At 37.6% G+C, this 25,322-nt stretch overlaps 1 protein-coding gene across 8 annotated transcripts in view; it reads left to right on the forward strand.

Annotated features, from left to right (window-relative positions):
- Positions 1 to 25,322, forward strand: part of SYNJ1 (synaptojanin 1) — an 81,442-nt gene that overhangs the window by 42,457 nt on the left and 13,663 nt on the right. For 4 of the 8 annotated variants that reach the window (XM_010956580.3, XM_045517830.2, XM_074360564.1 and 1 more), the window contains exons 13-25: positions 2,788 to 2,979; positions 4,916 to 5,000; positions 9,545 to 9,685; positions 9,965 to 10,157; positions 10,427 to 10,585; positions 11,463 to 11,619; positions 12,229 to 12,346; positions 12,446 to 12,661; positions 15,582 to 15,660; positions 18,825 to 18,987; positions 22,295 to 22,504; positions 23,432 to 23,575; positions 24,142 to 24,180. In XM_010956580.3, coding sequence (XP_010954882.2) covers positions 2,788 to 2,979; positions 4,916 to 5,000; positions 9,545 to 9,685; positions 9,965 to 10,157; positions 10,427 to 10,585; positions 11,463 to 11,619; positions 12,229 to 12,346; positions 12,446 to 12,661; positions 15,582 to 15,660; positions 18,825 to 18,987; positions 22,295 to 22,504; positions 23,432 to 23,575; positions 24,142 to 24,180 — 1,896 coding nt within the window. The remainder of the gene's footprint in view (positions 1 to 2,787; positions 2,980 to 4,915; positions 5,001 to 9,544; positions 9,686 to 9,964; positions 10,158 to 10,426; positions 10,586 to 11,462; positions 11,620 to 12,228; positions 12,347 to 12,445; positions 12,662 to 15,581; positions 15,661 to 18,824; positions 18,988 to 22,294; positions 22,505 to 23,431; positions 23,576 to 24,141; positions 24,181 to 25,322) is intronic. The other 4 variants (XM_045517826.2, XM_010956585.3, XM_010956589.3 and 1 more) reach the window with 1 other exon arrangement.

Genomic DNA, 25,322 nt, shown 5'->3' on the forward strand with positions numbered 1-25,322 from the left:
CTTGCTGTTTCACTAATGATTCTTTGTTTTCTTCCTGACGCATCCGTAGTTTCTGAACAGACATTACAGTCAGGTACAGTATAGAAAAATCAATCTATAAATAAAAGCAACTTTATTTTTTTAAGTTGATGTTGTATATAAATAAAGCTGTAAATAAATGGAAACTTTCTCTTATTTTGCCTTCAGATCCTAACAGGATAAATTGATACCATGTTTTAATCTGAGAAAAAAAATTTGTTTGAGAAAACTGAGTAGCTCATTTAGAAGGAAATATGCAGTGCTCTTTGTCTTCCTGTAGCAAATGCTTCATTCCAGTTAAATATAGCTCATGGAGTTTTAATTTCACTTTATATTTCATTGAACAAACATTAGTAGTGTTATATCTTATTCCTAATAGGATAATGGAAAAAACCCATATGTGACTCTTTTGGATTAATGTCCGAGTACTCTTTGTGAGATTTATGGCTCAGCAGTCTCTTTCACATGTAATATTTTAAAAGGTATTGATTCATTTTCTCATATTGTGGATGAGATATTTTCTGTAACTATAAGACCAGCACGAAAATAAGATCTGAACTCTTTTAAAAAGCATTAAGATTGCTGACAAAGTTAGAAGAGTTAAGTGTATAAGACCTAAGGGTCATTATTTTTCTTTCCTTTCCTGTTCTTAGGGATCTCACGCCTTCATTCTCTGGACAAGATTTATGAGCTTGTCTTTAAACTTGAATCTGTGGCAAAAGGGGCCAAAGCTAAACTCTTGTCTGAAATTTAACCAAAAAGTCATCTTCCCTTCAGTTAAGATTTGGTATCACTTAAGATTTATTTCACTTAGTTGTTGTTCTGAATGTTTCGAGAAACTATTGGTGATTTTTTTTTTTTTGAGAAGGTTGTAAAAGAGAGCACTTGGATATATTTTTAAGTTACACATAAAATACATTTTCTAAAATGATTCGGTATTTAGGGATGGACATCTGTTTGAACACAGACTCATTTCGTTCTGCACGTTTAGGTGCCAACCGATTAAGAATGAACTAGGAATTTAAAAAAATTTTTATCCCATTTGTAAACTGACTTTAGTAGTTCACACAATGTGGCAATGTATTTTTGTTCACACAACTCATTATTTGTCTTGCTGACTTATTTTAAGCTGTTAACTCATAGAACTTATGTTTTGATGTAGAAAGGATCATAGAAGCTGTTTTTGTAGCAGTAACAATGGCAATGACTTCAGTTATAAAGACCAGTGATAAGTCGTAGTAATAGGGAATGATTCTTTATCGAGGTACAGCCAGCCTTCAGTTAACGATTTCAATAGACCGGAACAAATAATCTACTTCCATTCCCACTGGACACCTCTACACAAGTAATCTAATCAAATAGCAAGAGGGCTAGAAATCTGCATGTCTGTCCCTGGGAGCAGTAGGGGGATGTGCTTGTCATCTAAATCAGCAGTTCTTTCATGGGATTCACAGGTCATACGATTTTCATTCTAATCCTGCAATGTTATTTGCGTTTTTCACTCGTTCTCTCTCAAGACTGCTTGCTGTGCCTTGGTATCCAAAAATAATATCATAATAAAATAAGATCATTTGGTGAAAGATGAGAATCATTTATACTTCCTTTTCCTCTGACCAATTAACTGCCAATTAAAGGCTTATTTTCTGTCTTTAGGTTGAGGTCTTGTTAAGGTTCTGTTTACTTTAAGTGCCAAGAAAAAAGATACGTGGAAGTCAAAAAATAGGCAGGGAAGAGATTGAGGATTCAAAATGTGTTGAACATTTTTTCATGTAACCATCATTTATTGAGCATTTACTGTGTACCAGGCACTCTTCTAGTCCCTAGGGATATGGCAGCAAATAAAATAGACCAACACTTCTGCCCTTAGGTAGGTTCTGTTCTTGTGAGGAGGGAAGACAGATCAGTCACAGGATAAATAAATAAAATACATAATTTGTACAAGGCGATAAATGCTGTAGAGAAAAATAGCACAAGGAGGGGCTATGGAAGATAAGAGACAGAATGCGGATTTGAATCAGGTGGTCAGGAAAGTCAGGACCTGAAGTGGGTGAGGGAAGAATGTTGCAGGCAGTGTGAAGGAGGGTCCAAAGGCTGAGCAGTGAGTGAACAGGGATGGAGTGACAGATGAGGGCAGAAAGGCAGGGCAGGTTTTCTAGGACCTTGTAGAACGTCCTCAAGGACTTGGTGTCTCCTCTGTGATGGGAAGCATTTAGTAGTGACTTCATTCTCTGTCATCTCATTATTGTCCATAATTTGTATTTTTGTCAGGGAGCTGTAATTCATCAAACCACCTGTCACTAGCTTAGCTAAAATCCTAAATGTAATAGTTCTTGAGTGTTTTTGTTTGGGGAGGAATAAAATTTGTTTTACCAGCCCTTGAATGAAAGTTGTATGAAAGTCAGTTGCTATATTCCTAAAAATGTGCAGTGTCTAATTCTGTATAGCATAAAATAATGTACTGTTTCATTGAAACAGGACTGTTTGTTCTGCACGTTTTATGTTCCTGCAATAATTTTGTAATTGTTTTTTTCCTTTGCCTGTTGTATTTAATGAGTTGATTTTTTTTTTCAATTGTGTTGGTTAATGGCATCGTGCTGGGCTCTGTGTTCAAGGTTAATCCTTTTTTGTGTGCCTGTGCATGTATCCAAGGCTCGTTTGTGCTGACAGTGATGATTGTACTTTACAGCCATCATTTCTGAGTTAATGAAAATCAGTTGCTATCGGTGGTTTAATGCAGCCAAAATGCTGTTGTATTTTGTTTTTGATTAGCATCTTCTAAAGTACTAAAGAGCATGTGTGAAAATTTCTACAAGTATTCAAAGCCCAAGAAAATTCGAGTGTGTGTGGGCACGTGGAACGTGAACGGCGGGAAGCAGTTTCGCAGCATAGCTTTTAAGAATCAGACCCTCACCGATTGGCTTCTTGATGCACCCAAGTTAGCTGGCATCCAGGAGTTTCAAGGTTGGCTTTCTAGAAAACGGATTTAATTACTCAATTCTGACTATGAATTATTAACCTATAAAGCAAATGTGGCACTTCACAACATGCATTACTTTACAGAAGAAACTGGGATTTATACATTTGAAGACCAGTGTTTTTACAGATCAGATCTCTTAAAATCTTAGCTCTTTTGTATTCCTAGACCTTTATCTGCTACTTCATAAGAAGACATCATGGGAAAATAAAAAAAAACTTTCTCTTTGATGTTTGATTGTCAGGAATTGGGATCCATATATAAATAGGTATCTTTAAGATAACCACATGGATGAGAAATGCTAGTTCTGTTTTTATTCTTCTAAATTGATACAAAGCAAGCTTATTTTGTAATTGATAATTTTTCAAATCCAGTATGTTCCACTTTTCAAATACAGTCCTGTGCTTACTAAGATAAGAGTAGTCAGGGTGGATCACAAGCAGTTTTACAGAACTTGTTTTGACATTTGTTGGCCCTTTATACTTAACAGTGCTGATTTATCCTTGTAAAAACTTGCTTGTCATTCAGTTTGGGGACTCCGCCACCAAGCTCTTAGTAGCCAGAAACAAGGATTAAGCTAAGGACGCTTTTATTAAGATTTTGATTAGAATCATGAATTTGAGGCCTTCCTTTTTTGAAGTCAGCTTTAATTCCTTTTTAAAATGGTACATATTTGCCAAGTTTTGTTTATAAAGGTGATGTGCCTAGGAAATATCACGAGAGACACATTTTCCCTTTTGAGTTATCTTTAACCAGTCACACCCTAAACCCTGGGACTTTTCCCTAAACTTTTTAAAAAATGCCCCTTTTCTTTTACATTGAACCTAACTTGAAATTGTAGTTGTAGTAGTAATAATAGCAATAATAAAATAACAGCTAACACTACAGTTCTAAGTACTTTACATCTATTTATGTAATCCTTATCACAGACCTAATACACAGTTACAGTCACTGTTATTATTCCAGTTTCACAGATGAAGAAACTGAGGCACAGTAAGAGATGTGACCTGCCCAAGGTTCACATCCTAGTGGCAGAGCTAGGATTTGAACTCAGGCAGTTTGGTTCCAGAGTTGTGCCATGCTGCATTTTATGTCTGAACTTTGGCTAGTTGCTTGGCTTCTTCAAAGCCTTAGTTTCCTGTCTGTAAGTAAAAGGCAGATAAAATCAGTCTCACAGGATGTTTGTGTGGTAAATGAGAAGATTCATATATAAGCCTTGCACATAATAGCAGTCAATAAATATTTTTATCTTCGTATTTTTCAGAATTCACTCATAGTACTTATAGGCTCTCCCTCTAGCTATTTTTTCTCATTTCTGAATCCTTGGGCCACCAAAGTCCCCCAGGCTTGCTTATCTAAAGCAGCTTCTGTTCTTTTTGGTCTTGTCAGCTCTGAGACAGCTAATGGCTAGAACAGACCAATCAGCCTAAACCCCTGACTCTTCTCATTTTCCTAGATTTCTTCCCCCTAGGAATTTCCAAATTTAAGTGTAAAAAATCTCTCAACTGTTTTCTCTAGTTTGAGATGGTTACCCAACCACTTTATTGTTTGTGCCTTTCCTGAAAAATGTCTTTACCTCACCAGTTTGATTCACTTTAACCTTTGAGAAGTGGCTTGTTTCTCTGCTGTCCATGGTAGAAACTTCAGCAAGAGTTCTTGCAAAATGCTTTCTGAAAGGACTTAAGGATCTTTAAGAATAACAAACTTAAAGAAGCAAACTTAGGACACCTAAATAGAAAGTATATTTAAAGTAATTTTGTCCCCTTCATGGATTTTTGCCTTTGATTTGAATTTGGTTAAACTTGAAACACAAAAATGGACTTTTATGAGATCTGATGTTGATCTTAGTTGTGTTGGGGATAGGGGAGTTGCCATTTAACTAAGGCCATATTTTAAAAGTCTTTCTTGGATGCTTAATTGTAGATAAAAGAAGTAAACCAACTGATATATTTGCAATTGGTTTTGAAGAAATGGTAGAGTTGAATGCTGGAAACATTGTGAATGCAAGGTAAGCCAGCTGGGTAACACACAGGAAATTTTTCTAGTTGAGAGACACAGAGGGCAGGTAACTAAGTACTTGTTACAAGGATAGATTGAGATAATTTACAGAATGGTGCTATTTAAACTGTAAAATAGCAGTTCTCAGACCTTTTGGTTTCAGGTCTTTCTACACACTAAAAAATATTGAAAATCTGGAAGAGCCACATTAGAAATTAAAAGTCAAAATTTTGACACTTAATTCATTGAAAAATAACAATAATAAACTCATAACATGTTAACATAACTAACACATTTTTTTTTCCTGAAAAGTAACTATTTTCCAAAACAAAATTTACTGAGAAGGATAGCACTCATTCAGTTTTGCAAAATCTCTTTGGTATCTGGCTTAAGACAGCTGGATTCTCACATCTGCTTTTGCATTGCTCTGTGACAAGATGTTGTTTTCTTTGAAGTATATGAAGAAGATCACATAAATATGTAGTTGGAAGCCGAAATATTTTAATCGCCTTTTCAGATCATTTTTTCTCTGATACTGCTTAACAAAGAGCAGTTTCTGAAAGCTTAGTTGCACTGGGGAGTCTGAAACCATAGCAATGAACTTTTTCTGCACTATTGTACTAAAACACTGGTCCATCTTTTACCCTTGGATGATTTTGAAACATCGTGTATTGGTCATTTGGAACATATTAGTTCACTGAATTATGTAGGTCTTTCAAATTTTGACACATTTCATTATATAGTATCAAAACATCATACTGGTTAATTTCCTCACTGATCTCATCAGCAGATTCTTCAAGTATTTGGAAGCTTTCAAGATCATAGTAGCAGAAGCAGATTTTTCAAAATTCTCATTTTTGCTTGAAAACATGAATTTTATCATTGGAAATAAATACTATTGGTTGTTTCGCTCGAAAAGACAGTGTTGGTTAAAAAAAAGTTTGCCAAATAACCTAAATCTGAATAACTATAGCCTGTCTGTCATTAATTCCTTCAAGTAAAAATTGTATTCCACGAAAAAAAAGTGGCATTTTAGCTCTGAACTCAGACTGTCGAGTGTTTTCCTCTGAAACAACCATCGTGTGTGCATTCAGTATGCAGCAGAAGTGCTTGGTGTGTTTTTCCCGTTCATCACACAGAATATAAAAAGATGGGACTTTGATTGAGCTTTGATAAAATTAATGATGTTTACTGCTTCATCAGGATATTCTGAGATGAAATGGCATTTTTTTAAACTGCGAGTGTGTGGCAGTAAAGGTTAAGGAATATTAGTAGTACAGTTTGGTGCCTGGTTTCATGGTAAGGCGTCAGCACTTTTACTCGTTTTTGCACCATCATGCAAATGTCAGGCAACACAGTGAAAGCGGCAAAACAATGTGTTAGTGGAGTTCTGTCCTTGTAGGTTTTGGGGATCACCAGTTCCTAGACCACACTTTGAGAACTGCTGTTCTGAAGCCTTATTACAAATACAAATTATTTTAGTGAAATTTAAAGCTTAAGTTTTATTTTAAGAAAGGATACTTGCCTTGAAAGTTTAGTAGTTGCCCATTTTTGTGATTTTTTTTTATATTCAGGGGTCTTTTATTTTTTTATTTTTTTTGCGGGGGGTATGATCTTTTTTTTTTAACATTTTTTTGTTGAGTTATAGTCATTTTACAATGCTGTGTCAAATTCCAGTGTAGAGCACAATTTTTAAGTTATACATGAACATACATATATTCACTGTCACATTTTTTTTCACTGTGAGCTACCACAAGATCTTGTATATATTTCCATGTCCTATACAGTATTAATCTTGTTTATCTATTCTACAATTTTGAACTCCCATTTTGTCCCTTCCCTCCCCCCGCTCCCCTGGCAACCACAAGTTTGTATTCTATGTCTATGAGTCTGTTTCTGTTTTGTATTTATGTTCCTTTTTTTTAGATTCCACATATATGAGCAATCTCATATGGTATTTTTCTTTCTCTTTCTCTTTCTGGCTTACTTCACTTAGAATGACATTCTCCAGGAGCATCCATGTTGCTGCAAATGGCCTTATGTTGTCATTTTTATGGCTAAATAGTATTCCATTGTATAAATATACCACATCTTCTTTAACCCTTCAAAAAGACACCTGCACCCCAATGTTCATAGCAGCACTATTTACAATAGCCAAGACATGGAAACAGCCTAAATGTCCATTGACATTTTTGTGATTTTTTTAAAAAAGTTTTCAAAATTAAATTATGGGCAGAAATCATATGGTATATAACCATCAATCTTGTGAATGAAAACTTTTTCTTAGCAAAAGTGAACAATTTATATAGGGAAGTAGAAAAGAAATCCATCTTCATTCATTTTGCTGTTTGAATATCTTTCCTGAAAATGCATATTCAGATCTTAAAATAGAACATACTCTTAGGTTTCCCAGTACCAAACAAATTGTTCAGTTGTTTGTTTAAGTAGAGATTAATCAAATTATCCTTTAATAAAAGTAGTAATTACTCATTCATGTATTTAACCGATATCTATTGAGCACCTATATTAGGTGCTAAAGATACATCACTAAATAAAACACAAAAACCCTGACCTGCATGGACCTTCTTTTCTGATAGAAGAGACAGACAATAAACAACTCTAGTAAGTATATTACATAGCATGTGGAGGTGGGGAGATGTGTGCAGTTTTGAGTGGGATGATTAGGATTCATGGAGAAGATGACTTGGGAAGTGAGCTGAAGAAAGGGCGAAAGCTGTCATTTTCTTTTCAGAATCCAGGTCGTGGTGGGTGGAGTCATGGTGGGTAGAGAATCCATGCGCTGAATTTGTATTTTGGTGGTAGCATGGCGTAGTGTGAGGTAGATTAGATGGATGGGTGTGAGATCATAGTCTGGCTTACCATTTATCCTTTGTATGACCTGGAACTATGAGAAAAACTCTTGCTCACCATTGGAGGTTCTTGGGCACAAACTTATTACTCTGAAAATGCCTAGATAGAATGGCTCAAGCGTTTATGCTAACTGTGTTTCAAAATAACTGAATCATTGATTAGAGAAAAGTTCTTTATAGTTGAATTCCAACTTATTACAAATGCCCATGGAATGCTGAAATTATAAAGTCAACATTTTGTAACCCCTAATGACATAATGGGTCTAGGCAGTGATCACCAGTAAGTGTTAAAACCTTAGAAGAAGGATCAATAGGGGAACTTTTTATTATAAAGAGGTGATTGTATATAAAGTATTATATATAAAATAGATAAACAACAAAGTCCTACTATATAGAAGGGAACTATATTCAATATCTTGTAATAACCTATAATGAAAAAGAATATGAAAAAGAATATATACGTGTAACTGTGTCACTTCACTGTACACCAGAAACTAACAAAACATTGTAAATCAACTGTACGTCAATTTAAAAAAAAAAGTTGATTGTCACAGTCTGAACAGCTGATCGGGTGTAATATCAGAGAGTATGTACTTCTGCTGTGATGCAAGGGTGACTATACCACCTATGAGATTATTTTTTTGCCAAAACAAATAAATAAAATGGACTATTTATTAATCAAGCTTCTATATTAACCAGTTTAAAACAAATCTGACAATTAGAGGATCAAGTTAAGGTACCATGAAGACGCATTAGACAAATCCAGACTGTTAAACATTTTACAGACAGATAGCCTAGCTTCTAAAAAAGTAAATGCCTTAAAAAGGGGGTGGAGTGTAAAAAAAAAAAAAATAGAGGTGCTAGGGAGGGCTGAGGGACTATTAAAGATTAAGAGAGATTCAAGAGACAACAAGCAAATGCAATGTATGGGCCTTATTTGGACCCTGTTTTAAATAAACCAGTTGTAAGAAGACTTTTTTTAGATAATCAGGGAAATTTAAATATGAACTGAGTATCAGATGATATTATGGAATTGTTAACATTTGATTGTGATAATGGCACTGTGCTTATGTGAAAGGTACATACTAAGGTGTTTCTGGGTGAAATGGCCTGTATCTTAGATTTGGTTTAAAATATTCCAAGTTAAAATAAAAAGGTGGGGGGAGGAGTATGGATGAAAAAAATCTGCAAAATGTTAATAATTGTTGAAGCTGGGTAATGGGCATATGGTGGTTTATTTTATGATTATCACTTTTTGTGTATATGTTTAAAATTTTCCATAATAACTTTTTTTAAGCTATTACAATCCATAAAAATAATGAAAGAGGGGGAGAAGTCTATCTGGAAGCATGTTCTCTGTTACCTTAGTGAATACTAAGGAAGAAGTAAAGTGTACAAGCTTGAGGTTACTCACATGGCGAACACACGTTTAATAAGTAAGCTCAAGTTTTCTTTGTAAGGAAGGGAGTAATAAGTTAGACTTCGAAGTGTGGTGTTCTTGGCTAAGTTTGGGATTTTCCTTTTTAAAGGAAACCAAGAAACGGCCTGCATTCCACTGCTGGTGTGGATTTCATGACGTCAGTAGTTTAATAAATGTGGGCATATAAAAGTGAAATGTCTTACAAAATAGGCTATATTACTGTAGTCATCTTTTTGAAGGTTTCCTTTTTAATAATTTTGATAGCACAACAAATCAGAAGCTCTGGGCTGTGGAACTTCAGAAGACCATCTCCAGAGACAACAAGTATGTGCTGCTGGCTTCTGAGCAGTTGGTGGGCGTCTGCCTGTTTGTTTTTATCAGACCACAGCATGCTCCGTTCATCAGGTCAGTAAACAGATCACTCCCCCAAGGCTCCTTCCCAGAATCTCGTAACAGGGAAAGCACATTTGTGGCTTCAGAGAAACACTTACTCATGGTTCTTGTGTCTAAATATGTTCTTGATTGGAGAGTCACTAGTGGTTTCACTGTACTGTTTCACAGACTTGCCCTCAAAGTGCCCCACGGTGTGCAGGGTTGTAATTATGTAATAGACATTCCTAATTGCTCATGCACACGGAACTGTTGGAATTTCTGGTCTTTGATTTAGAATTCTTCATTTTAAAGGGATGTTGCGGTTGATACTGTGAAGACTGGAATGGGAGGCGCCACTGGAAATAAGGGAGCGGTTGCAATACGCATGCTGTTCCACACAACTAGCCTCTGCTTCGTCTGCAGCCACTTTGCTGCAGGACAGTCACAAGTCAAAGAAAGAAATGAAGATTTTGTAGAAATAGCACGGAAGCTGAGTTTTCCAATGGTAAACTCTTGCGGCTTGTTTTTGAATTGGAAGCTTTGAAATGTATTACAGTTTACCCCAAATTCTATATCAGTTTTTGCAAACTTCAGGCAGTTCCTAGAAATGTCAGCAGTGTTCACCTGAATAGATACTTCATGTGACATGACTGTCAGGCTACATAAACAGGACACAGCATGGGGGAGGCAAGCGTATCTGAGGCAAAGAAAAAGTTGTAAAACATCGTTTAAATTGATGGTTTTTAATTTAAAATTTTATCTCCCTGCTTCTAGGGAAGGATGCTGTTTTCCCATGACTATGTATTTTGGTGTGGTGATTTCAACTACCGAATTGATCTCCCTAATGAAGAAGTTAAAGAGCTGATAAGACAGCAAAATTGGGATTCTCTTATAGCAGGAGATCAACTTATTAATCAGAAAAATGCTGGGCAGGTAAATACATACTTAAAGTACTTGCATTAAGAAGAGGATCTGCGGTTATGAAAACATACGTTCCTTAATCAAACTATTGCTTTTTCTTTTAATCTCTTGGAGTCTCTCTATACTTAATAAATGTATATTTATAGTTTAACAGCTGTAAAACTAGCTTCTCTTTTAAAAAAAGAAAAGGAAAGAAAAACTCATAATAATTCCCGGGGGCAAAAGGTATTATGTCTCTATGAGATTCACTTTCAAGTAGAAGAATATGCTTTTTTTTTTCAGTAATAGCAAATTTAGAATCTTACTCATCAGGGCTACTGCTTTTTTGCCTTTAAGAACCTATGGTAATTGGCTTTATTTTTTGCTGTTGTTTCTCATATAATCTGACTTTTTGAAACTTACTTCTTAAAACTTGTGACCATAAGATTTGGGAATAACTTACTAAAAAAAATTTTTTTTTTAAAAGAAGTGATTGAGGCCATTTGATATGGTACCTTTGTGGTCATCCGCCTTAAATTCTAACACTTTGGGTACTATGTAACTTTCTAAGGCCCCAGTTCCTCATTTGAGAGTAAGACACCAGACTCTGTGATTTCCAAAATTCCATACAGTTCTAAATACCTCATATAGCGCAAAAGTCTCATGGAATTCCACCGTTCATGTTTTTGTACTTTGTTTAACCAAATGTTAGACAAGTGCCATGAAAAAGGCCAAGTCTTAAGTTGTTTTCCTTAAGGTCTGTCCATTCAGTTAGAAGTGTTCATCAGAGGCACGTAGATTTCACATGAGCGTCTCCAGCACATAGTAGATATTTAATGAATGGCTGCCTGAGTGAAAACAGAACATTTTTGCCTTTTTGAATAACTTACTTTGTGTATGTTCATTTTAGATCTTTAGGGGATTTTTAGAAGGAAAAGTAACCTTTGCTCCAACATACAAATACGATTTGTTTTCCGATGACTATGACACCAGTGAGAAGTGCCGCACTCCTGCATGGACAGACCGTGTCCTCTGGAGAAGACGGAAATGGCCTTTCGACAGATCAGGTCGGGAAATGGGGTTCATTTAAATGAGTTAGTGCAAATTTTACAAAGAAAAAGGGAAATGATATAAATATCAAATAAGGAGAGAGATGGGCTACTTTTTTTTTCAATAAAGGTTATCTAGGATAAAATCAATGCAATTTAAAAGTAAAACTTAAAAAAAATTCTCAGACCTGCTTATAATTATTTAATTTTTCAGTCTATTTTCTTTCAGTGACATAGTGTCATATAAAGAAAAGCAAGGAAACCTCTTTATAAAATTGTTGGCTGGATGCTAATTAAGGTTTTTAACTTGAATAAGTCAAGTGGTTTGCAAATATTTTGAACTGCTACTTGTCTGTTGAATTATGTGTGAAACCCTGTTTGGTCACAGGCCTTTAAGTAATCTCAGTAAAGGCTCATTTTAATTTTAACTAAGTAAAGCATAGCATGATAACCTCACCAAAGAACCTTTCTAACCTAATGGTGTGTATGCTTCCTGCCTCTTAGCAAGTGTGTCTGGCGTCCCAGCCTCAGAAAACTGAAGCTGGTGAAACAAAGGCGGCAGCTCCTTTCTCCACGTGACCTGTCATGCTCATGTGGCTTCTGTGTTTTGTTTTATTCTGACTGCAGCTGAAGATTTAGATCTTCTAAATGCTAGTTTTCAAGATGGAAGCAAAATCCTCTACACGTGGACTCCTGGCACTTTGCTGCACTACGGAAGGGCTGAGCTGAAGACTTCGGACCATAGGTTTAAAGTCTCCGTATTTCTATAACCGTGCTTGCAGTTTACTTGAAATACATCCTTTCTTAAATGTTTCTAACACATCTCTCTTCCTTTATGCCTAAGGCCTGTCGTTGCCCTGATTGATATCGATATATTTGAAGTTGAAGCTGAAGAGAGGCAGAACATTTATAAAGAAGTGATTGCCGTTCAGGGTCCACCAGATGGTACGGTGTTAGTCTCAATCAAGAGTTCCTTACCAGAAAGTAATTTTTTCGACGATGCTTTGATTGATGAGCTTCTGCAGCAGTTTACACACTTTGGTGAAGTTATACTCATAAGGTGAGTAAAGTATGTACTGTCCAAAAGCAACTCATGACTCATAAGTAATATTTTCTGTATTAGAAATCACTTACTTTATGTTTGACTAGTGTGTGAGTATTTGTATTTTCAAACTAAAAGAAAATCACACTATAGAAGTATTATTCAAAGGGCTCATAGGTTTTGAAACTGAATTCTTGAGTCGTGAAACTGTATATGAACAATTGATAAACAAAAATATGTGCACATTTAAATGTGTTCTCTCAAGATTAATATGCTATATAACATGTAAACCTGTGGCAAAATGAAGATGTGATTGCTGTTTTTTTTCAAGGAGAGGTAAGAGTAAAGTGGAGTGACTGTTTTGCCCTAGGTTTAAGAAATTTAATATTTTAATAATTTTAAGTCATTTAATTTCCAGCTAATGGAGAAGCAGTACTGCTAGGGGAACAGTCAGGAGTCACCCGTTCCTGTCTTGGTTCCCGTCAGCGACTTAACCATGTGCCTTTTGCAGAACCAGATGCCTCTTTTGTTGTTAAAAAAAAAGTTCTCTTCTGAATGTGCAGCAGTTTTGAGACATCGAAAAACATATGTGTCTGACTTCCATACAGAAGAGGTACTATTAAGTTCCTTTCTGTGCTGTCCATCTGCTTATTTAGGTGTGTTTTATAGACAGTTGGTGGGCACATCTCTATACTAGGTGCTGTGGAAGAGCAGAGGAGAAACTGAAGACTCAATTCCTGTCTGGAATCTAGGGGTGATCAGCATATGTATAATGGCCTCCCTAGCTCCTAAACAGAATTGTCCACAGAATGAAGTTGGTATGATTTCTTGTTGAGTGAGGAACATGACTGAGAACCCTAGAGTCCTTTTAGAGAGTAAATGGGCAAATAGAGAGGAAATTGTGTTTAGACTTCCCTCAAACCGTTTGACAAAGATCTACCCCAAGGATTTAAAATGAGACATGAAATATCTGAAAATTGTAAGGCTCTAGCAAGTCCATAGTGAAATCTGCAAGTTTACAGATGACAGTAAGCTTTGCCAAGTACAGAAATGCCAAACCACCGGGACCATCATGTGGACTGTGTGAGTGGGCGGCCAAGTAGCAGATAAACGTCCTTTGAGCAAGTGTGAAATATTGCACTGGGCTAGACAGAACCTGAAGTGCACTTCAGGGATGAAAGACTCTGAAGAGGACTGTCTTGTCTGTATCCTAGTCTCAAAGAACTTGGTATTAAATTAGAGCCAAAAGCTTCCCCCCCAAATGCTTGTTGTCATTGGAAGAAGTATTGGTAACAGAACAAGGCATTACTCTAACATTATAAAACCATGGGGTGCCTCCTCACACGGAATATTCCAGTTGTTACACCTTAAGATATCCAAGTTAGACTAGAAAAAGCAGGCGCTGAAAGTAAACAAGGACAGGACTGCTGTCACAGGTAAGGCTAAACTGATTATCACCTTTTGGTCTAGAATAAGGTAACCATTAAGGAGTGGCTCAAGTCTGTACACCCCTTTACATGTAATTAAGAGATTTTCTGGAAATGTAGACTGGGCAAATTTAGATACTTATTGGGGGAAAAGTGTAGTTTTTATCCTAGTGAGTGAAAATAGGAAGAAAACACAGCTTCTGAAATGTCCTACATAAATCTGTGGGTTATCAGAATCAGAATCCAGTTAACAGTTAACTTGTTAAAGTTAAAAAACGTGTAAGGGACACACTGGCAGTTAAGAATAGGACCAAGAAATTAGCCCTGCCTTATGATCACAAATGCTTTGGTTCCACCATCAAAGAACAAATGCTGCTTGGGGTCGGGGAGACTGGTGCAGCCTGAGTGCAGCTGTATAGTAGTGATTATAACCTTTGGAGGAAGGTTATTGTCCGTTGTCAACAATTTGACTAAGATCCCTTCATAATCTTTAGGTAGGAATGGTGTCCCTATGTTGTTCAAACAATAGCATCCTGCAACTTAGTAATAACTTCATGCCAAGAAATTGAGTCTCTTACCTAAGTTGAGTGTGTGTGTGTGTGTGCGCGCGCGTGCGTGCACACGTCTGTGTGTTTTGCCATTTCTCATCTGAAAGATCTGCAAGGATGTCTGAATTTATAAATACAGTTTGGATTTAGTTCAACTGTTAAAATTGTTTCTATAAATAAGACTCATAATGTTATAATTTGTTTTATTCTTTTTTCATGATAACATTATTTCATATCAGTGACCGTCTTCTTCAGAACTTGTTCTAATGGCCTTTCTATTTTTCCTTTTGTGGGTTTCTTATCTCAAAACTATAAACTTAGAATCACAGTAAGGCTTTGAAGTCTCAAGAGAGTAACTGGCTGTCATTGAATAAATAAAGACAGGACCATAACCTAAGAGTCCCTCGGGCCAGTCTGATTGAGTGACTGACTGACAGACTTTGTTGTTGTTGTTGTTGTTGTTGTTGTTGTGACAACTCCCTGCCTTCTTTCTTGGTCAAAAGAAATTTGCTTCAGGAAATTTGCTTCAGGAAAGTCACTGAGACAGTGGCAATACAGAGTACTGGATTCCAGGCTTGGGAGACTGGGATCCTAGCCCTGTAACTTACTCTCCTCGTAGGGTCACTTTGAACAAGCCCCTTAACCTCTGGCCCTTTTTCTCTTGTCAATGAAATGAAAGATTAGATTAGCAGGGATCATAACTGGAGGTCCACAGGCCCATTTCTTCTGGCAGACTGTTCTATTAACTAACATAGTACTTGAAAGAAATTTGTATTTGAACGCTTTTAGGGGAAGAGTGCCCTCTGCAGGTCACCACTGGCCCCACTGCTCTCGCTCTTGTGTTTTTACTTTCTGGCCTCTGTAAGCCTTCGTGAATCAGTAATCATTGGACTAGTCACTGAGCTAGTTATAAACTGAATATTAATTATAGTTGTTTATTGTTTGTTTTTCTCTTCCTTAAAGATTTGTAGAAGATAAAATGTGGGTTACATTTTTGGAGGGAAGCTCTGCCTTGAGTGTTCTGAGCCTGAATGGTAAAGAGGTAAGTTTGTTGATTCTAAACCATTCTGCAACTAAGTATCTGAAGATTGTATTTTTATAGGCATACAGCAAATTATCTAAATATATTTCTAGTTCAAGAGGATAAAAGACCTTATGGTGTACTTTAACATTTATTATTTAGACTAGGTTTCAGATTAATTTAAGATTATTTTGGTCCCTCCCTAGAGATATTAATCATGGCTATAGACTAAGAAAAAAAAGTATTATTACCCAATTTTATTTTTATTATTTTTTTATATAAAACTAAAATTTTTAATTGGAATAGTTACTATGGCTCATCTATATAGTAGAACAGATTTCTAGCAAATGAAGAAAATGCTTTATTTACAAGAAAACAAGGGAGGAAGGTGCTCATTAGTCTAAGGAACTTGTTTTATTGGCTTGGATCATGGTACCCAGGTACCTTTTTTCAAGCAAAGGTAGAATAATTCCCATAGGTAACAAGTCCATCCCATTGAGGCATTTTAGAAATTTTTAATTAGTGGAGATGTTCCTAGCCTGTGATTTGAAGTGTCATTGATGGGAGAAGTTTACATCAATGGCCTAGAATAATTTTACTTCTGTAAGATGCTGTCTATGTCCACTAGTGTTTCGTGAATGGTTTCAGACAAATCCTAAATATCTAAGTATATGATCAATAGACTGGACTAAAATCAAGGCCTAATTTCTCCAATGGTAGGTAATTCCATAAAGATTTTCCTGAGCTTCCTCTTCTGTTTCAGAACTTCCACTTGGAGAAAAAGATTTTCATCCATTTATTGTTTTTGAAATAGATTTTGTAAGATTTTATTTGTTTTTCCTGAATGCGCTAGTAATATACTCATGCAAAAATAAATCAAGAAATACAGAAAAGTATAAAGAAAAATAATAAAGACTGTTTGTAATCTGACCATTACAAAATAATTTTTCTTAAGCTTCATATATGCATATATATATTAACACAAATGAGCTATATGAATCATGGACATCTACATGAACAAACATGTCATTTTTAATGGCTGAATTAGTTTCATTATGTAGATAAATATATAAATATAAATATAAATTTACTTAACCAGACTCTTATTAGTAGACATCTGGATTGTTCCCAACTTTTAATAATTAAAAACAACATTCCAGGGAACCCCTGTATACACTATAATTGTGCATGCTTATCCTGTTATTCCTTAAGATAAATTCTTAAATGTACATTTGCAATGTCAAAGAATATAGGCATATGAAAATTTGATATTTATTGGCTAATTGCTCTTTAGAAAGAATGTATCTAGTTGCATTGTGACTCGGATTACCTAATATCCAACATCCTAATCAAAATGGGGTATTTTTTAACTTCGACAATCTGTAGAACTAGAAGTACTATGTCATTTCTGTGTTAATACTTTGATTACTAGTTTTTTTAATTTATTGGTCATTTGTACTTCTCTGACAAGCTGTTTATGACCTAGCCCATTCCCCATTGGGGTATTCATCTTTTGAAGCTCCCTTGATGTTAATCCCTTTTTATAATGTGCTGAAGATACTCTTCCCAGCTTGTCTTGTGACTTTGCTGTGTCTTCACCATATGGAAAGTATTGATTTTAAAATTTAATTCTACCTTTGACCTCTTAAAAGCCCTTCCTCATCCCATGAAGACACATTTAAGAGCAACTCTCATTTTGGTACTTTGTCAGCCTTATTCCCTTCCTGAATATTTCTTTTACCTTTCCCTGATAATTTTCCTAGTTTTGTTTTTCCTTCCTTCTTTTCAGCTCTGTTCCTCACCCTCAAGTCTGGTCATCTATGTTATGCTCTTAGAAAGTAGCCGCCTTAGCTCCCTTAAAAGATTTTCAAAATTCTGAGAAAATAATGTTTTTGGAAAATACATAATGTTTGATTTATCCTTTTGAAAGTTAGACATTTCTACGCCTCTGGTCTATCTTTGTTAGTACTGTTATTTCAGCCCAAAATCTTCTAGCTGCAAATAGATCAATAGGAACTCTTCCATTTCAGGGGAGAATCTGGAAAAAGTATACAGCTTCAGCAAGGCAAACCTAAAGGATGACCTTCTTGAGCATTTCCTTTTCTGTCACGTAATTTTTTTTTCTTTTCTCTGGGCTCCAATTTCTGCCAAGTGGATATTCTTAAGGAAGTTCATCTTAAATGGCCATGATAGTGACTGGGGCTTAAGAATACTTGTTGGTATTCTTTGGCAAATACATAAAGAATGTGGTTGACTTTAAAAAGTAACAAATGACCTATGAAGCCTGTTGCCAAGTTCTGAAGTTTAACTGATGTGGTCTAATAAGTGAGTAAAGAATTAGTCCTTAGGACTTTGACTTCAAAGCTCAATGTAGACACTAATTACTCTCATACATAGCTGTGCTATTCACGCCAGCAGCTTTCAATCTCTCCATCCTATGCCTTCAAAGAATTCTACTGTCAATAGCACTTTGAGCCAAGGAGAGTATTTTTTTAATACATCGACAGGACAGTATACCTTGATTATAATGTACTGGTTGGTTTAGATTATACTTTTATCTAAAAGCTGCTCATATTTATGGGAAAGGCAGGGTGCCAGTGTCATAGATACCAGCCTTTCTGTTTTTAGAATGATTAAACTTTTGTTGAAGATTAAAAATGGTCTTAAATTCTCTCATTATTCTTCTGACATTTGAAATGCTGAAACTACTTTGGCAGTATAAGTAACTTTCAAGACCATTATACCAAGTTAGAAAGTTACCCTTATACCGAATGAACAGGGAAAGTATTTTAAGGATTGTCCACCGTCCTTTCTGAAGTTGTTTCACATAAGAACAGTGATTTAATCTGTATCTCAAAACCCTAGGAAGTATGAAATGATGAAGCAGAATTGTCAGTGAATTTATATCTCACCTTCGGAAGATACTGTCAGCAAAGGAAACTTAAATCTGTGTGCATTCTGGAAAAGAAGACCTTAGATTTAGCAACATAAGCTTTTGAAGGGAGAATTGGGAACATTTTTAACTAGTTAAAAATGCAGTATATGTAAAACAGTTTATTTTGAATTGAGTGTAGCCGAATTGAGCCTATACTGTTGCGTAGTATAACTAAGGCAGTCACTTTATTCCCAGAGAGTTAATTTTCATGCCAATGAATTTTTATTTTATATCTCTGTTACTTACCTAGTTATTGGGTCGGACTATAACTATTACTTTAAAAAGTCCAGACTGGATCAAAAATTTGGAAGAAGAAATGAGTTTAGAGAAAATCGGTGTCCCGCTGCCATCGTCAACAAGCTCCACACTGCTGGGGGAGGACGCGGAGGTCACGGCCGACTTCGACATGGAAGGTCTGCTTACTGGGCGCGTTTACTTCTGTACTTCTAGATAAGTTTCCTTCCCATCAGTGAAGTCTCAGCCTCCGAGTTTATCCTTTTCTTCCTTCTTGTAACACACAGAGCAATATTAATTAGGTTTTGTTTTGCATTGTATTGTGTGTATTTTACTCGTACCCAGACTTCAGATGTATTTGCCATTGGGCCATTCATAGGTTAAGACCTTTACAAATGTTGATGTCCTTATGTGATAAGAGCACAAATTGGTATTTTGGGTGTATGGTTTGGTCCCACTAATTGTCCTTAAGGTAAAAAAGGAGAAGTTCATTGTGCAGAAATGAGTTCAAAATAGTTGCTACAAAAGGGGATATATTTCAAAATTAACTTTAAAAGATTTTCCAAGTGGCTAGGAACACATGCATTTGAAACTGAACCCTTCACACCTATATAAATGTAATCATTTCAATTTTAGAATTTGGGACAGGTTATTTCAAGATAATAATTTGCTTAAATGTGATTAAGAAATGCATTTGCTTTCTCATACTATCTGCTATTTTATTTTAGCATAGTTTCCATTAAAATGCATACCTTAGTTTATAAAATGACATACATCATATTGTGATACCCTGTATAGCTAGATAATGCATTTCAGAGTTGAACACCTTAGATTGTCTCATTTTCAGTCTCTGTTCATTTGTTTGCTTAGTCCCCACATTTATGCAGTACCTTTTATATGCCAGGTACATGCTAGGTGCTAGAAATTCAACAGATGTCATCCTTGCACTCCCCAGACTCACAGCTCAGTGGGTGCTACATACAAGTAAGCAGGCAGTTATAATCATGTGACATCAGTGCACAAGGGGACGATGGTACAGGAGTTATGGGACACTTGTCTAACCTAGAGTTGGGAAGTTGGGAAAGTTCCCAGAGAAATTGAAATTGAGAATCTGAGGACTGGGTGAGAATTAGATTAAAGAGAATAGAGCAGGGTGAACCAGAAAGGAGGAGTGTTCAGAGGCCTAAGGGGGAAAAAGGATCTAAGCAGACACTGCAGGTACGCTTGTGTGGGAGTAAGTGAGGAGAAGTGTGGGAGTAAGTGAGGTGAAGTGCGGGAGGAGGAGCAGGGTGGATGGCAGGAGATACTGGTTTTGGGCATGTTGGATCTGAGGGGTCTGTGAGGTCTGTCGGGCCCAGGCTGTGGGTGTGTGGACTGTTGCTCAGCAGAGAGCTCTGGGCCCGCGAGGCAGCCCCAGTGAGAGTTAGAGTCCTGCGTGTTTATTAGCATGGCCAGGGGGATTATACAGAGATGGGAGAGGACTGGTCCTGGGATTGAACAGAAACTCAGACTTTAAGGATAGGCAGAACAAGGCTGTGCATGAAAGGAAAATGAGAAGAAACAACTAGAAATGTCATTGAGCCAGGAGAATCCAGCAGCTTAAACATCAAGGAAAGAAAGGGTAACAGGGGAGCGTGGTCCGAGGTGTCCTGTGTTGCAGAGAGAGAAGTGAGCAGTGCAGCTTGCCCTTTGGGTTTAGCACCGGGGAGGAGGCTGTTGGTGATGTTCAGGGGAGTGATTTCAGTGGAGTGATGAAGCCAGATGGTGGTAAATCGAGGTGAGGAGGGAAGGTGAAGAAGTGCAGAGAGTGTCTGTAGACAACTTTTTAAGAAGTTTGGCTAAGGCGGAGTTGAGGGGGAGCGGGAATAGGAAGGCAGTTGCCCCAGGGAGTATAGTTTTGAAATCGAGAGGCTTGAGAAGGCTTAGTGCTGATGGAAAGGGCTGGCGACATTGGGGAGGGGCAGGGGAGAATGAGCAGGAGAGCACGGTGGCAGAGAAAACAGGGGTGGTCAGAACCCCATTCTTTTCATCTACAAATATGAGTGCCAACCATGTGATTCAATGCCAGCTGGGGGGCAGGTTACTGAAGAGAGGGGTTTCCATCTTAAGACTGCCCTTCTTCTCTGTGAAGTTTAAGGAGTGAGGCAACCCACAGTTTTCGGAGAGTTGAGCAGGTTCAAGATAGCACTCCTGAGAAGGGGTAAGGGGGAGAGAGAGCCAGCCAGGAACTTGTGGGATTGCCAGGCAGCTGTGGGAGCCCAGAGGAGGCTGAAACCCACGGAGTTAACATGACTGCAGTCATCAGGACTGTGTTGTTTCCTCTGGCTGCAGCCCTCGGCAGCCTTGATGCGGTTATAGAGAGATCAGACAGCGGGATCGATGCAGGTGCAATGGAGGAATGTGCAGGAGGGGGACAGCCGAGGTGAAGAACCAGAGGATGTGAAGACAGATGCAGAGACGCAGAATTGAATAGGGGCCAAAAGAGGAGGGATGGAAGGCCTGGATCCTGCTGAAGTCAAAAGAGGAAAGAGTAACCAAGGGCAAGACTGAAAGGCTGGAAGCTGGTGGTCAGAGTGAAGCGTTTTGAGCGTGTTGTTTCGGAGGTCCTGCGGTTCCGGGCACGCATGTGTTTGAAGTGGAGGAGACTGGCAGCAGGGATAAGACATTAGCCCATTGATGGGTTCTCCACATGGACTTCAGTGTCACTCAGAAAGATGATAGGACCCACTTGCCATCTTGCTCTGTCCTTAGTCCTAGACGAATGGGTTCAAGTGACCAGAAGGAGGGAGGTTGGAGATTATGGCGGCAAGCGGTGGTTGAGGGTGTGATATACATTTCTTGATGGCACAGCTCCAAGAAATAGGCCTTTTTGTTCCAGGTTGGAGGATTATAGTTCTGGAATTGGAATTAAGTTGCAAGGGGCACCCTGACCGCACTTGCCAACCCTAAGGAAAGCGGAGATGAGGAGACCTCAGGGGAGAACCATTTCCTCCTGTTCAGTTCAAGCAAAGAGGCTGTATATTGGGTAGGAGGAGCACAGGGGACAGAGTAGTGAGGAGATTTTTGGGGCAGGGTGTGTGACTCTGTGAGAGCTTGTCTGCTGTAAGGACCAGACCTGAACTGAGGGCAGTGGGTAGGAGGCAGTGCCCTAGAGTAAGATGGGAGGTTTGGAGGCAGAGCGGTAAGCGTCTGAGTCAGCCAGCACGGAGACAGCTGCGCACGGGAACACTGAACACCATTGAATCAGCCCAGCTCTGGGCGTGAGTCACCACCTGCATCCTCTGCTCTGAGACAAGAGACGGTCTTTAGTTACATTTTCCATCAGAGCATTTGTGCTCCTAGTTTTATGCATATACATTTTTATATATGCCTGCATGTTTAATCTTTATGTATTTACAGTGTCATAAACCCCTTAAAACCTAGATTGGTGGAAAAAATCTCTGAGAAAGTTACGGTGGTAACGTTAAGAACCTTGTGTTTTCCCAGGCGATGTCGATGACTACAGTGCTGAGGTGGAGGAAATTCTTCCTCAGCATCTCCAGCCATCTTCGAGTTCTGGCCTTGGCACTTCCCCGGGTTCTTCACCCCGAACCAGTCCCTGCCAGTCACCCACAATATCGGAGGGCCCTGTACCTGCCCTTCCCGTAAGACCAAGTCGAGCACCATCGAGAACGCCTGGGCACCCAGCTTCACAAAGTGTGTATTTTATTTAAAGTGTTGTATGACTTTCCCTGGCTGATACATTTGATTTTGGAAGGTTACATCTCTGATGCCCTTGGATCTCCTTTGGAGAGCCGTGTTTGTTTAACTTTCATATCCATAGGCTAATGTGTACCATGTTTTCTCTGCATATGAAAGAGGAAACTTTGTAAGTAGTAAATGAACAGGATACTCATCACTGTCACTGGATGAGAATTTTTCTTCATCCTTTTTCTACGTGGTCAGGTTTGTCCGTAACTTATCATTGATGATTTTCTATTGTTTTGTAAGAACCCCTAGCTGTTTGGGCTTAACTGTATGTCTGTACATTACCTAAATTATAATATGGAACAAAAGAGACAAAGCAAATTTTTCAAATTCAACTTTATGGTCATGACTCCTTCAAAGTGGGAAGACTTGTCTCTGGAAGTTGTTACATGACGTGGTTAAGTTGCATGTTCCATGTTAACCAGCATCTTCAGAAAATGTCTTCCACCTTACACATTTCCCTAGTTCCCCCATGCGACTCTTATAGGTCTGGCTTCGTTCAATAAATTCGAGATAAGCTAAGGTAGAGAGAGAAGAGACTCCCTTTTTCTTTTTCTTTTCCACTGGCCAGCAGACCACAGTGACTTATGTCTACAGTACTTTGTGCGGTCTCGATGGGGCCACTCAGTAAATCCCCTTCAGCACCTGGGGCCTGGGGAAGGGGTCCGGTAGAGCTAGCCTTATGCTTCCATGGTACCAAAGCATAATTGAATAGCAGAACTGCTTAAGTTGTTGATAGTAAAACTGTGCGTCATTATGCTGTAGTATAAAGTTAGAAAATAGCACAAGAGAGAATTGATGAGATGCGTGTAGAAATTGCGCTTTGTGCTCATACCCACCTGGAACCTGACCCTCTTACCTGAGGCACTTTTGTAGGTTCTCCTGTTGACACTCTGCCAGCAACACAACCGCAGCAGAAAGAGTCTTCCCAGACCTTAGAACCCAAGCGGCCTCCTCCCCCCCGCCCCGTTGCCCCTCCTGCACGCCCAGCTCCCCCACAGAGACCGCCTCCGCCTTCAGGTAACAAACCATTTTATTTCCAGTTTCGCTAGGTTGAAAATCCTCCGCCACTCTATTTTAAAACATGTTGCATGTTTTCGAACCTCTAGCTTCTAGATTTTATTGCTTTTCTTTGGTTGGTGCTCCTTCCTCAGCTTTACTAAAGAACATGGCAGGCCTGACAGGACAGGTGGAAAGACTGTCGCCCAGCTAGACTCCTGCAGCATGTTTTCAGAGCTGACTTCTTACAAGCGTGCGAGAGGCGTTTGTTTTGTTTCTGCTGATTTCATGTGGTCATACTAATTTCTGTACAATGCATAACTAGAACTGAAGAACATGCATGTACTTATTTACTACAAAGTTTTATGTATTTGTTCTTTTTAAGTATTATGTTCCTTGTAAGTAAGTATAGTGTTGTTTCTTTAGTTATTAGAAGTGTTTACATCATAGCTTTTTTATGGTGCCAGTATATGAATGTGTAGTTTCTACATGCTGTTTGACATCATGAATACTATGGTAAATCTTTGTTTCCATTCTTTATTTAATGTCATTTCCTTTCTGCTGCACATTCTCTTGTGAACTATAAGGGGCTAGGAGTCCTGCACCTGCTAGAAAAGAATTTGGAGGTAACCATTTATATTTGTTATAATGTATGGATCTTGGTTCATTAATTTTTTGGTGTTTGGTCCCTATAACTGAAAGACATTTTAGGTTTGTTTGATAAAAGTCAAAATGAATGACATTTATATTCCAAGTTAAAAATAAGTGCAAACTTCCATTATATTCCTGCTGAGTGAAAGATCAGAGCTCGGTTTTATTAGTGAATAGAATTAATGAGAGCGTCCGTTTCCCAGATAAGCACAGTTGAGTTACTCATCAAGGCCTGATATGCTTTTTCTTAATAAATATAGTCAGTTTGGCTACAAAGATTTAATTCCCCCAAATCACACTAATTTCAAGAATGATTCAGGTACAGTGAATATAGAATATTTCCCAAGTATCTGATTCTATTAGATTGTATCAGCTCTAGTGCATTCCCTTTCTAGTAGCCTGTGGATTAGCAACATGTTCCAGGAATGCAGTTTACAATTATAATAATTATCTGAAATACATCTTTCATTTTACATGGCATTTTCATGCCCTGTCATAAAATTCATGCCTCATTTTTAAAAATAGAAGAACAGTTTTCTTTGATATACTTCAATAAAGAACTTCTTACTAACACATGGGTCGCTTTTTGTTTATTTGGTTCACATGAAAACTCGCACAAAGCTCAGTCGGAGGTATACATTTGACAAGCTTATTTAATCTAATTTAATTTAATTCTCTAGAAGGGCTGAGGCAGGTTATCACAGTCCCACAGAGAGCTTTTACAAATCCAGTTTTAACATCATTAAGGCTCACGTGTAGTTGGTCTCTTTCTGCTCTGTCTGCCTAACGACACTGCTGACCGATTCATGTGTTATTACAGATTGACTTCACTGTGTGTAGATGTGAAAGACTTTGTATAATAAGGACAGCAAAATTATTTCAGCACTACAGCTTCTGCAAAATACTGCTGGGTGATAATTTTCCGATTGACTTACAGACATTTTTTTTCCCATTTCAAACTCATATTCTATTTATAGTTTCATGATAGATTCTATTTCTTCTCCTTTAATTAACAAATCTATCTATATAAAAATAAATTTTTAAATAAATTTGTGAAAAGTTATACCTGTTAGCAACTCAGTGGCTTACTTAGAAATCTGATTTAATTTTAAAAATT

The sequence above is a fragment of the Camelus bactrianus genome, chromosome 1 (genome assembly GCF_048773025.1).
Source record: "Camelus bactrianus isolate YW-2024 breed Bactrian camel chromosome 1, ASM4877302v1, whole genome shotgun sequence".
Classification (NCBI taxonomy): domain Eukaryota; kingdom Metazoa; phylum Chordata; class Mammalia; order Artiodactyla; family Camelidae; genus Camelus; species Camelus bactrianus.